This window comes from Melanaphis sacchari, unplaced genomic scaffold (assembly GCF_002803265.2).
Source record: "Melanaphis sacchari strain LSU unplaced genomic scaffold, SCAv2.0 Contig34_pilon_pilon, whole genome shotgun sequence".
Lineage (NCBI taxonomy): Eukaryota > Metazoa > Arthropoda > Insecta > Hemiptera > Aphididae > Melanaphis > Melanaphis sacchari.
Genome location: NW_020271213.1, coordinates 545,587 through 559,733, shown reverse-complemented (window position 1 = coordinate 559,733; position 14,147 = coordinate 545,587). Strand labels below are relative to the sequence as shown.

The window sequence follows — 14,147 nt, the reverse complement described above, 5'->3', positions numbered from 1 at the left end:
TGTGTACATTTAAAATAAAAATCTAATTCTCATACTATCTCAATGTATTATGGTTTAATATTAAGTTTTGACAAAAACAATTTTAATAAATATCAATTATTTTAAGTAAATTTGAAAACATTGATGCATTTTTTGAGCAGATATTATGCACAACTTGTTCAAACATAGCATAAAATTCTTTGGATTTCCATTCATTCTCTATAACTTTTGTACATAGATTGAAAAATACGTGCACTTCATTAAGTGAGTATATATTCTACACATTTCAAAAAATATAAAAATTAATAAGTAAAAGTAATTATTTTAGCAAAAAACAATGGTACCTTTTTCCAAAAATTTTTTAAATACATTTCATTTGTTTAAAATTTTCAAAAATTCTAGGATATAAAAGTTAAATATTTTATTAGTTATAAATTATTAAAATAATAACTAAAATTAAACCTTTCATTTTGAAAAAAAAACTCTGTATGTTATGTGTACTATTTTCTTCTCAGTTATTATTATATTTTATACATTTATATTATTTATTAATTAACTAAAAGTTAAAATAATGTATTTAAAATGTATTCATTGTATTTTCCAGTAACTTATTAAAATGTATTTTTTATAAATAATATTTAACTTTTATTACTAGACTTAGATTATAGTATTTAAAGAAATAATTATTTTTAATTTTACCTTGGGTAAGGAAAAACAGTTTGTTGTAATGCAATCCAAAGTTTGTCTGTAACATGGAAATACATTTAATGGTAAATTACTAGGAAATTCTTTAAGCTCATCAACATGTCCAATAAATTGTGGTAATTGTTTCATAACATTTTGCAGAATTGTATTGAATACTCTGTCCATAATTTTTCTCATCTGTATAATGTTTTATAAAATTAAGAAATGCATGTTTTTTAAAAATAATTGTTATCTTATTATAAATTATAAATACATACGATACTATTGTAAATGGTGCTTTGTTTCATAGTATTATTTTTTCCATTATATAGTTCTTTTATCTGATATGGTTTGGGTGTATTATTTTTAAAAAATCTAAAACTTGACTTAATTGTATTCTGTTAAAAGTTAAATGTATATATTTAGAAAGATAAAATTTAATTTAATTATGTAGTTTAATACACTTACATTAGGTTTATTAAATGATAAAACACCACTTTTATGATTAGGATATTTTGAAAATACTTCGGGTGATTTGCCAATATATGCTGATAATTTATTTTGGCCGACACTAAAGTCTCCATAGGGCATCACATTACTTAGTTTAACTGAATTTCTGATATAATTAAAATGATTGAGAACTGTTCTTTTTTCAACTAATTCATTCACTTGTAATGGATATAATTTACCGAACTTTAGAAAAATAATTCATTAAGTATTAGTGTTATCAAAATATATATGAATAATAAAATAAAAATTACATTTGCTTGATCTTCAATCCATGTACAACTGAATTCATCACCTAAGCAAACATCAGGTATTTCATTTTCTCCAATGCAATATATTGACCATGAACTTTCTCTAGGTCCAGCAGCAGTTACAGCAAATACTAATACAATGAAAGATTATTGTTAAAATAATTATAGTATTCATTTTCTGAGTATGCTTACTATTGTTAGATTCACTTAATATGCCATCAAATAAAGAACCTGCTCTACATGATTCTATATACAAGAGCATCTAAAAGTAAAATTGTAAAAATTAAACATTTTGTTTATTCATAGATGAATATTACTTTAAAATCATTACACTATAAAATTTATGATCAATGTACATTGATTGTAATGCATTGTTTAGTTCATCAGCATATAAGTAAGTTTCTGGAAATGCTAATATGCCAGTTGTTCCATGACCAACAAAGTACACAAAAATATTATCTCTATGTTTACTACAAAATAATATAAATACATAATTTACTATAATTTGAATATTGATCAAACGCATTCAAAAATATCTTACCTTTCAATTACACGACCTGATCCAAAGTTTATCATAGCTGTCTTATTTCCATTTAAAATATTCAAAAAATGTTCACTGCTTACATTCTTTAAAAAAGAATCATAAATAATAATTTTAGTTTATTTATTTTTCATAGACTTTGTACAAATAATTAGTCTCAAAAATTAGTAAGATAGTTTTTAGTTTTAAACTACTTTACTTACCTCACCTTTATAGTCAACTTGTACGCCTTGATAAACGTCTGAGCCATTAGGATGATTAAATAATTCACCTTGATATGGGTTTCTGAGCATTAAAGATTAGAATAAAAAAAGTATAATTATTTATTGTTTTTAAACATAGATAATAATATTATACAAAATATATTTTGACAGTATTTCATGTTTTTATGATAAAATAAAATAATACCATAAGAATTAATTATTTACTTTGGTGTTTAATAAAATTTTCATTTTTTACGTAGGATTTTAAGACACTTTCATCAAACTAAGTTGTTAAGTATTTTGATAAAATTGAAATTTATGATTTTTTAAATTCATAATAATCTTACTCTAAGACAGGTCTGTATGATAAACATAACTTGTATTCTTTAGATATTGTTGCTTGATACTTGTAAATCTTTAACATCTAAATTTTTAACAATTCTTTAAATCAAGGCTACTTTTTTGATATTTAAGAAAAATAATTTACAATGTCAATTCATAAAACTGATAATAAATATAATGTTTAAAATCTTAAACTAATTTAAAAATTTCTTTCACTTTGAAAATGTTTTAGAATAATTAAAAAGTTATAATCTTATCTAATCATGTCTTCAACATTAGTTATTAATTATATATAGATTTAAAAACTAGAGAAATAATTTTTACTATTTAAAATGGTCAGAGATATTAACGTTGTGCGTGTAAATCTAATTTAAAAATGAATAAATGCAAATACAAAGCATTAGACATTTAATGCGATTCTAAATGTAATTAAAATTTATCTTGTTTAAATGAATATTAGAAAATCGTTATCAATAAAATAGATTTTGTATCTAATAAAAAAAAATTTAATATTGTAAAAAATAATTTTCAATATTTATTTGTTAGCTTAAATTAATTGATTTTATTGAAATAGATATACCTATATTATGAATTTATTAATATTATTTTACATTAGTCATAACACTATAACTAAAGTCACCTTAACTGGATAATGTATACATAGTCCAATTTTTAATACTTTTTATAGGTATACCGTACACGGCTCACATAATTTGAAAGTTTCTCAGTTGGAATTAACTATTAGTAAATTGATGAGGAAAGTTGCCATTATTATGTTCTTGTACAACTTATCAAAATTGATTTAAAGTGTAATACCTATATTCTTCTTAATTACTTTCAAAATGATTGATTTTTAATGTTTTAAAATAACTTATTACTGTAAAAATTAACATATTTGTATCATGTTTAATTTTACAATAATAACTATACTTAGTTTCAATTTTCCGCTACAATTTTTTCATTATCAAATTAAATTTTTAACATTGTTATCATATTTTAATTTTGTTTTATAGGTTTAATTTGTTTATTTATTTCATGAATTTGTAAGCAATTTCAATAGGTTAAACATTAATTATTAATTTTTTTTTCCTACAGGGTATTTATCTTTTAATTAATTATCTATTAAAAACCAAAAATATAAATGCTAAATCATTTATTGATGTCTAATTAATATATTATACATTATATAGGTACCTAATTATTTAAATAATAGAGAGTAGATACCTATAAATAATTATTGATTTTACCAATCAAATAATAAATACCTAATTAACATTTGATTTATATAAAATAAAAATATAGATCAAACTGATAAAATTACCTACTGTAAATTTGATAGGATTCATTATTTAAATATATTAAGATAAATATTATTTTTAGACCACAGTTGTTAATTTTTATTGATTTGAAATTTTATTAATAATATAATATCTTACTTAATATTGAAGGCTACATCATCTGTCATCATTACAATTATACGATTAACTGGTATACCATTATTCAACAATGTTTGATATGCATGTGAAACATCAGCCTAAAAACTAGTACTGCAATTAGTTTAACTATTTTTTATATTTTTAAACAATGAAAAATCTTTATTGATGTATGTTTAACTTCTTATCACAAACATTTTTATACCTGATGTCTATAATTATCCCAGCCTTTTGATCCAGCAACCAGGAACACCCAAGTTTCTTTTGTGCCACCACCAAAAAGTTCCAGACATTCATCAATAAATTCATTTGGACCAACAATAATTACCTTTACTATAGCAAATATTGCTAGCACACACAGTACACTTAATAAACAGTAAATCCATTCACCTTCTATAAATGTTTGTCAATTAATTTTTAATAATAAATTATTATATAGAGTATGAAAAATAAATAATAAACTTACTTTTTAGAAACAGATTATTTTTCAACATTTTTGTTAAAGAAGTGCAAAATGTTCTTAAATGACCAGAAAATGAATAACTTATAACAGTTAATTCCTATGCTATTACTATTACTTCTTGTTACAACTATTTATTATACATTTATAATGCTAATAGACAATTCAAGATAAAACAATTTAAGTGCCTCTTGATATTATATTATGGCATAATTTTTTAAAACCATTTTCATATCTATTAAGATGTTTACACATCTTATCGAAGGTAAATTTCTATTAAAAAATTATTCACTAAATATTTATTAAAAAAACTATTGTTTAACCAACTTAAATTATTTGTAGAACTTTGTGAATCATCAAGCATACCATTCATACCAAGCCTTGTAAAAAACTCAAAGTATGTACAAAGTTACCGATCTGAATAAATAATAATCAACTGAATCAAATTTTTAAGAACTATTAAAACAAATGATCCAAAATGATAACAAAAAAAATTATTTTAGAATGAGCTAATCGTTTTTTTATAGAAATAAACAATAAACTATATTTGAAATCTAAAATTATATTTCCTAAAATATTTTCAAAATTATTGAAACTATAATATATAAATTATAAAGAATAAACTATTAAATCCTAAGAAACAAAATAATCATTGCTTAAATAAATTATATTTGAGATGTATAATTACTATTTTATTTTAGTACCTATTACAAAATATAGTGTATTCAATATAGAGTAGTCATTTTACAATGATGTGTTTTTTTTTTTTTGTAATAAAATTTCTTTATAATCTAACTTCAATACTTTTTCTTGTTTCAAAGTGATTCTAGATAATACTAAATACTCAAGAGTCTAAAAGGTCAAAAATAAATAAGGTACACCTAAAAAAAATAAAATAATTTTTACTTAAAAATGAACGCTTTTTATTAATTTTTTGTTTGCTTTTCTTGATTATTTAGAAAAATACTGGGAACTTTAAATTTTAACCTCTTCAAAGTATATAAAACAGATCCAATTTCTTAAGTTCCGTATAAGTAGTTTTTGTTAAATGAAAAAAAAAAAAGTTGAGTGTAATTCTATAAGTATTTTTGATGAGAATCTGAATTAAAATTAATAATTTTGACCTATTTAGTTAAATATTTGTATTAAAATAAATGAATAAAAAAAAATAGGAGAGTAGATACCGCTCTGTTGTCCAATTGTATCAAGCGAGTCACTGTAATTACATTACATGTGTTGAACTTGAATTAAATCATATTATTATTTAATACAAATTTTTTTTTTTTTTAATTTCATTGTTGGTCTTTGACACCAAGTGGCATATTTTCAGGTCGGGGATGTCCAAAATATCTCTAAATAACTCAGTGGTATTCAATAATTCGTATGTATTCTAGATAAACTGTAAATTTAGTTTAAAAATAACCTTTGTAACGTGTCGCTAAATATGATCTTTAAAGTGAACTGATAAAATTAATTTCAACTTTGCAGATATGATATACATATTATATTATCTATGAGTAAAATACTGATAGATAGGCTAACTTTCAAGTCAAATAATGTTTAGACCTAAAGGACTACTCCCCTCCCCCCGTCACCAACCATACATTTTATAAATTTGACTTGATGAAAATATAATTTTGAAATAACTTTGTTGTTTTTGAGGTAATTAGCAATCATTGTTAAAATTATCCTACTTTATATTACATAATATTACAAGAAAATCAGTAAAAATAAACATCTAGTAAATTATTAAATATTTATTTTTTTAAATTTTTTAATAATAAAATTGATTAAACTTAATAAACTAAATGTGATTAATGTGTAATAATATTAAACCAAGGCCGTAACTTAAAATAAATTTTGGATGTTGATTTAAATAGAATATTTATTTTATATTATTTTACCAAAAAAAAATAAAATAATTATTCTTGTTACAACAGTCAATATCTCGACTGCTAATTTATTCAATTTTTTAAAAGAAATTGGGTGGGATCTTAACCTCTAAATTTATCCATCAGTTACGGCCATATGAGTTTCTAGAAATAAGAATGAAAATTAAACAACGCAAAAATTATCTAATACAAGGTTATGGTCATAATCCAAAAGTTGTTTATGCTTTATGAATCTAAGTTCTGTTTAATGAAGCACATTTATTTGTGGATTTACCATTAAAACCATCTAGTATAGCATTGAATGAGGGATAGCTTTTACATTTACATTCATTTCCAGGATCATCGTCGTTTATATTACTAACCATAAATCCTGCCCCAACAGATTTGGCAAATTTACCCTAAAAATCAAATTATTTAAGATAAGTTAGTTGGTACATTAAATGTATTAAAAATACATTACTTTTTCATTAAATGTTTTTATAGAATCCACACACCAAGAACTTGTAGAATTTGAATCTTCGCATATCTATAAAAATATTTTCATACAAAATTAATTAATTTTTATATGTGAAATCAAAAAATTTTGGGAAATTTAGTTACCTAGTTATTTATTAAACTTTATTTTTTTAAATTGATACTGCTTATATCAGAGATTCTCAAACTTTTCAGGCCAGACCCTCCCCTCCCCTTTTGGTCAATCCCAAACTTGAGCCCCCCTCATACAAATAATTTTAATAGTCATGTTTAGGGTAACAAAAAGTTAAAAATAAACAACAAATATAAGCTAATATTGATATTAATATTACAAATTTATTTTAAAATAAAATGTATTTTTTGTAAAAGGTTTTAATTAATCGACCAATTTTATTATTATTACAGACATTTCACAATTTTTTTTCTGTCCTACCAATGCAATGTTGATTTTTAAAATTTTCTCCCTCCCCCCCACCCCCATAAAGATTTCGCGGCTCCCGAAGAGTCGCGCCCCACATTTTGAGGATCTCTGACTTATATTATATAAGACAACATAATTTTTAAATATATAATAGTCAATACTCATTCCTTTAAATCCGGACGTGTTTTCTCCATCATAAAAATGGCCAAATATTATATTTTATATTATTAACTCAATGATTAAATTAATTCTAATATTAAACCTAAAAGTTATGAACATTATCTATACTCTATTGTTTGGGTTTTACAATACTTTAGTTTTTAAATGAATTAGGAGTATTTTTAAGTACAAAAATAAATTAAATAATTATGTAATCATAAATGAAATAAAAATTATTACATCATAAAAAACAAACGAGAGAACACAGATATTCATACTTCTAAGTTAAATAATAGATAAATTCACTCTAATATTAAAACTAACGCAGACTTGGAATAGTTGAAACTGAACGTATAATAACATTTTAAAATTTTTTACGATAGTAAAAGAAACTACATATTATGTGAGTAGTTACGACTTCTTCTCAATAACTTAAAATATGTATCGTGGCTACTAGTCAGGTACGAAAATGAACAAAAAAATTGTTTTATGAAGATTAAATTCGTTATGTAGTTTAGTATTTTAATCAAGCTGATAATTCGCAATGTTAATTAATAGATAAAAGAACATAACAGTTCGTTTGAAGCAGATAACGGTTTATTGCGCGTAATGTAATCGTTTGTCCTTAAATTCTTTTCTATTATTTTCATGTGACATACTTACAGTGTATTACCATATTTACTACTTAATTAATCATATAGTCATTTATTTATTATTTATATTAAATTTGAATACCTGTTGAGTGGTCACATTAGTCTCTGAAGCATCACTTGATGTAGGACTCAACTTAAATTTAAAATATGTATTTTGTTTTGGAATAGACGTCTTTGGTAAAATACTTTTTAAATACATCTAGAAAAATAGAATTATACATAAAATCCATCGCTGTGTTTTGTAGATTATAATGTTTCAATACCAATGTATAATTCGATTTAGTTGTTGAATTTGCCTTCATTGGAGCTATTCCTTCTATAAATTCGTCAGAGCAATCATTTAATGTTTCCACGCTTATAACGTAGAAATCCACAGTCGGATTTAGTTTTTTGAAATCCAACCCTGTTTAAAATATTTGAAATAGGTGTTATATTTTTAAGAGTAAGTCACAAAAATAATATTTGTATAAAACATTATATTATACAAACTGTACTTTTGGTCGTTGTACAATGTACGTACAAAAATGGTTCTTAAAGATTAATGAATTGATAAAATGGAAATTTAAAAAAAAAAAAACATTAATAATATGCATTTCTTTATGGGCTCTCTTTTTTACGATAATTAAAAATGTCTTAAGAATTTGTATTACCAACAAAACCAACTTAATCTTTTGTACGTTTTCAGCTATTTTTTTAATGAATCATGATAGTGTTTATTTTTCTGAAAATGATATATTGCTCAGCAATTTTGAATCAACACTAAGGAGCCTTTGCTTTGATTATTGATTGAGTTGAAATAATATCATATAATACCTTACCTAGCCAGAAAATTTCTATTATCAAGAAATAATTTAAAAACCAATCATTACATCATGGTCTAAATTTTTAAAATTATTCAAGATTTTATAGCAGGTTTTTAATTAATTTTAATTGTTAGTGCCTTAAAAGTCTAAAACTGTCCACTTTGATTTCGATGTTTGCTTTTTTTTTAGAACCCACATAATATGAGTGATAAAAATCAGCTTGAATGAGTTTAAAGAAAGTTTTTAAGTTTTGCCACCTATACTTATTGAAAATTAGTACAGCGGACCTCGTGACCATATGAACCAGTATTGAGTAGATTAAGTTTAATTAATTATTCAAATTTGATGCTATGATATTTGTTTTCAGTGTATGATTAAACTCGTTATTAGATTAATAATTTAAAGTTTTACAATGAAAAAAACTTAAGTAAACTAAAAAATCATGATAATATGGTGATTTTTTTATTTTGTATTTTACTAGATTTCTAATATATGCTTTAAAAAGATATTAAATTTAAATAAGTTTTTGTAAATGGTCAAATATTATTCAAATAAAACTAACCTAACTAATTAACTTAATTAGAAGATTGTAGATCATGAAGTAATATACAAATATTGATGATTGTATCATAACGTTTTTAGAAATTTAACAGCATCAGTTTTTCTCGTTAATATTCGACAAATAAAGTTGATTTTGTTGTTACAACTACATACTTAAAAAATTTCAGAGCATTATAAATAAATATCCTGTGTAACTAAAAAAATGTGATTTCTTATTTAACTAAAATACTATTATACCTATTCATAAGAAAAAAAAAACGAGTGTAAAAATAAAGTAATTATAAGTATAAAAATACACATTGTTTCTGTATATATTTAACACATCTTAAGTTAGTACATTCATTACCTCGTTATAACTATAAATAAATAAACATGAAACATAGGTACATAAATAAAGATAATAAACAATATACTAACAAGGAAACGGTGGGTTGGTATATTGATCTATCAGAAACTTCCCGCTAATTAAAATGCCAATAGATAAATCAGAAATATTTGATTTCATCACTTCAATATATTGTTTCAAATTTTCAGTATAATTCTTGAATTCCTTGGAATCACTCTATACAAATGAAATGGATTCTATTAAAATATTGTTAAGTATTTAAATGTATTATTATAAATGTTGGCGATTAGGAAAAGTGAACTGCTTCCAATCACTTTATTAAAATATAGAATGTGCAAAATAAAGTAAAAAATTCACTAAGTTATAAATTGGTTGAAAATTTAAATTTTTTAAGTATATCTAAATTAAAATTGAAAAAACGTATTATTGTTGAAGCATTTTACGTTGTCACTTAAAAAAATAAATAATTCTATAAAGTATAAACTATAAATCTATACGATTATATTAATAAATAAGTTAATTCATGAATATTGATCATTTATAAATGGAATTTTATTCAATTTTGATTTATTTTTAATAATATTATGCAATTAATTTTATATAAAATGTGAAGATTCTGTAACAGTTTTGAAATAAAATTCAATTGTATAAATAAAGATACAAAATAAATAAATTATATTTTAGCTTGAATAGCCTACATGAACAATATGAAAAATGATTTTATTAATTTAAAAATTAAAAGTAAATTAGTCCTTACACTAGGTTCTAGATTTGTTAGAATAAGACCATTTATCCCATCATAATTTTTCAAAAATTCTCCTAAGGCTTTCATTTCATCCTTTGAGTTGGTTCCGTCATTACAAGCTTCACAACCAAGCACTTGAGTCCATTCAACATAACTTGTGTGACCATATAATAAAAATATATTCTTATCAGAATTCTTCACTATTCCTTCCCAGTTTTCTATATAAATGTTAAGACACGTGAATACATAGTATGTTAAGATCTTTAATATTAAGTTATACAATTATTTTCATTCTATTATCTATAATCTAGAGTCTAATTCAGTGACTATACACCAAGTTGTTCAAAGTTGGATTAATCATTAAGAACTTACTTTCGGAATTATCCATAAGGATATAGTTCTGCAAATGTTGAAGTAAATTAATTTTTTAGATATTTTATAAATTTATGATGACGAATTAAGAGTTCTTTACCATTATCGCTTAGGTTATTAAGGCATCAAAGCTTATAGTAATAAAATTTGAAAAGGTTGTAGAACAATATTACTTGATTTTTTTTTAAATCTAATATCGGTTGTTGTTTATTATTTTTAATTTAAAAAATTCAGAGAGACCACAGCGTATACGAATATAAAAAATAATAAAATTCTTGATTTTGCCAATTTAGATATTTGCTTTGGAATTATTTTAACTTAAATACAAAGTGTTTGACTTAGTACTCTTTTTCACGATTAAAGTGCATAGGTTAGGTTAGGTTATGTCAGCTGTATAACAATAAAACGGTATCGGATTGATATTTTTTTATAATAATTTAAAATAAATAATACATTTTAAAAATATTATTATAAAAAAAACTGCAACTGCAAAGAGCGGAAAATTGTTTAAATCTAAATTAAATAACAATTGTTATAACAGTTAGGTAATTCACTATTTTGTGTCAGCTATTGTTTATTTTTGTGAAATCATTATTTTTCATTATAAATTTAATTTAACACTGAGATTGAGTTTCTGTAACCTCTTTTATATAAACATAACTTTTTAATATAAAACATGTTAAGTAGTAGCGACCGGTGAACAGGAGACGTAGCAATAATTTTAATTTTTATATATTTTACTTTGTAATTATTTGGCTATAAAAACGTTATTTAACTAATTAATAGGGCTGGCATTTTGATGCAAAAGCATCATTTTTTCTGGTTTTTCTGAAATGTTGGTCCGTAGGTATAAAATATGTCTTGACCTTGTCAAGGGTGATACTGATAATTTTAAATAATTTTTTTTATGCATTTTTTGACGATTTTAGTGAATTTTTTTAGTTTATAAAGTATTTTTCTTAATTTGTTCTTAAAATGAACCAAAAATTGTTATGATTAACAAAAGACTTTCTGTAAACATCCGAAGGTTCAAATAATAAATTTAATTATATAGCACGAAAAGTTATCGTCGACAACAATTTTTTTTTCAAATTATTATTTTAGAATGAAGGATTAAGAAAACTAAAGTACAGCAGAACTAAACAAGTAACAACAAACAATACTATTAAAAAAATAGACTACTGTAGTATCATTTAAACATTTTTTTCCTATTTTTAAACTATAATAAATTTAAATGCATTTTATAGTGCATTTTTTGAGTTTTTTAAGGGCATTTTTTGAGATTTTTTAGGGCATTAAAATCCTAACCCTACTAAATAACTATAATATAAATTCATAGTTCAAATAAATAATGAAAAATACAAAGCTTGACAATTCCCTTATAATAATAAGTTATAATGGGTTGTATTATTGAGCACATTTTTAAAACTAAATTTACATAATATGCATCATAATTAATTATAAATACATTTTGTGAAATCAATATTTTATAATTAAAATTTAAGTGTGTTTATTTTAATGAAATTAAATATATATAATCTTAATTATTTTTACTAATTTCAGTAATATTTCCAAATAATTAAGTACCTTTATTAGGATATTTAATGTTGTAATTCACATCTACATAAAAACCATCAATAATTAAAGCAGTGCACGATTCCGGTATGTCCGAATTCGTGCCATTCGTGCCATTTGTGCCATTTGTGCCATTTGTGCCATTCGCGCCATTCGTGTCATTCGCGCTATTCGATGAACCGTTATTTCCTTTGCCATGACAAGTACCACTATAAGTACACGACGATATTCCGGGGCCTGAAAACCAATCAATAAATAGAATTTTAATTTTTTTTTTTCATTAATAACATAGTACATTGTCTAAAATATAGATTGAACAAAAATTATATTAATAGGTACTCATTATTCATTATTATATATAAGTATAAGGTGTTGGAAACCTGAGAGAGCAATTCGATCATTGTACCATCTCTATCCCGAGCAGTAACTCAAAAAATAATAGTGTAATTTGAAGTTACAAAGCAAATAAGAGTCAGTGTAAATCGTTTCAAAGGTAAATTTTCAAAAAACTCGAGAAAAATAAAAATTAAATTACAAAAAACACAAATTTTCGAGAAAAATTGACTTAAGGTAATGATCTATTTTCATCCGTTACGTTATTGTAAATTTTAACCCTCGATTTATCGGTTTTTGCCGTCAACTTTCAATTCTGACAGTCAAATACAGAGAAAAAATCGCATTTTTGAGTTAACAATATAATAATTCTTTAATAATTTAGTAAAATGCAAACTTTGTGGTTGTTCGATTAATAATTAAGTGATACTCCTGAGAGAACTGAGTAAGTATTAGCGTTGCTTTAATTTAAGACTATTTAAATTCACTTAAATTTTTTGAATTTCTGCAGTAAGTAGTTTTTGTATGAAATTTTGAATATAGTTTAAACACGGGTGAGTAATTTTGTCAAAATTTGAACATAATATTAAGCACATTGTATTCTAGTATTTTTATACAGATACGACAAGAACAACTTGTGTGGACTCTTGAATTACTTTTTCAAGAACATTGTTCAGTAAATAATCTTTAATGGAGAACTTAAAAAAAAAAAAATTTAGAAAAAGTGTGTTAAGTGTTATTAATGCTAAATCGATGTACTTCGTTCAGTTACGTATTGCTAATTCTTTAAAGTAACTGGGGAAAACATACGAACATTTATTAAATTTATTATTAAAATAAATGAGAATTTTTTCAAAAATAATTACAAAATCGATTTATTTTTGTGTGTAATTAAAATAAATAACATTAGATACTTTAAATGGTTAAAAATTGTATGTTTTATATATCTTGTAATTTATTTTGTTGACTCTTTTGTTACTTATAAAATGACATTTTAAATTTTTTTACTATATAAATACCAATTGAAAATTTATCACTGATTTAAATGTTTGAGATTATAAGACAAGATTATTCATAAGATTTTCATTTATTGACTAAAGATTATTGAGAATTTTAAATCATAATATTCATTGAATATTTAAAGTTAGAATTTGAAAATATTTGTCAAAATATCTAAATAATATTTTTTAAGAAATTTATAAACATTTTCTTTTGTTTAACGATTTCTAATTTATTTTTCTTTATAACAAAAATCTTTAACAAAAAGTCATATTCAATTTTATGATTATTTTAAACTTAAATTTTTACGAATTGATATAATATATTTGTAATAACTAGTTCACCTCACATTTATATTTTTTTGTAATTCAAAACGATTAGTTACTTAAAATGTTCACTAAATATTTATGTTAA

General features: G+C 22.9%; 2 protein-coding genes across 3 annotated transcripts in view; both read right to left on the bottom strand.

The window, feature by feature from the left end:
* On the bottom strand, positions 1–4,545 carry LOC112596799 (legumain-like; the record flags this gene model as incomplete). 2 transcript variants are annotated; one of them, XM_025342603.1, is given in 12 exon segments in its annotated part: positions 1–256; positions 679–861; positions 942–1,061; positions 1,132–1,356; positions 1,425–1,552; positions 1,614–1,683; positions 1,753–1,891; positions 1,963–2,048; positions 2,166–2,247; positions 3,944–4,041; positions 4,146–4,333; positions 4,407–4,545. In XM_025342603.1, coding segments are annotated over 12 exon segments (1,521 nt in total). In that variant the 5' UTR covers positions 4,435–4,545.
* A 1,709-nt stretch (positions 4,546–6,254) lies between these two features.
* LOC112596794 overlaps positions 6,255–14,147 on the bottom strand; it is a 13,731-nt gene continuing 5,838 nt past the window's right edge. Inside the window, exons 2-8 of the mRNA XM_025342595.1 lie at positions 12,414–12,638; positions 10,467–10,672; positions 9,781–9,925; positions 8,263–8,402; positions 8,082–8,198; positions 6,753–6,818; positions 6,255–6,690 (exon numbers count right to left, since the gene is read on the bottom strand). Coding sequence (XP_025198380.1) covers positions 6,526–6,690; positions 6,753–6,818; positions 8,082–8,198; positions 8,263–8,402; positions 9,781–9,925; positions 10,467–10,672; positions 12,414–12,638 — 1,064 coding nt within the window. The 3' untranslated portion in view covers positions 6,255–6,525. The remainder of the gene's footprint in view (positions 6,691–6,752; positions 6,819–8,081; positions 8,199–8,262; positions 8,403–9,780; positions 9,926–10,466; positions 10,673–12,413; positions 12,639–14,147) is intronic.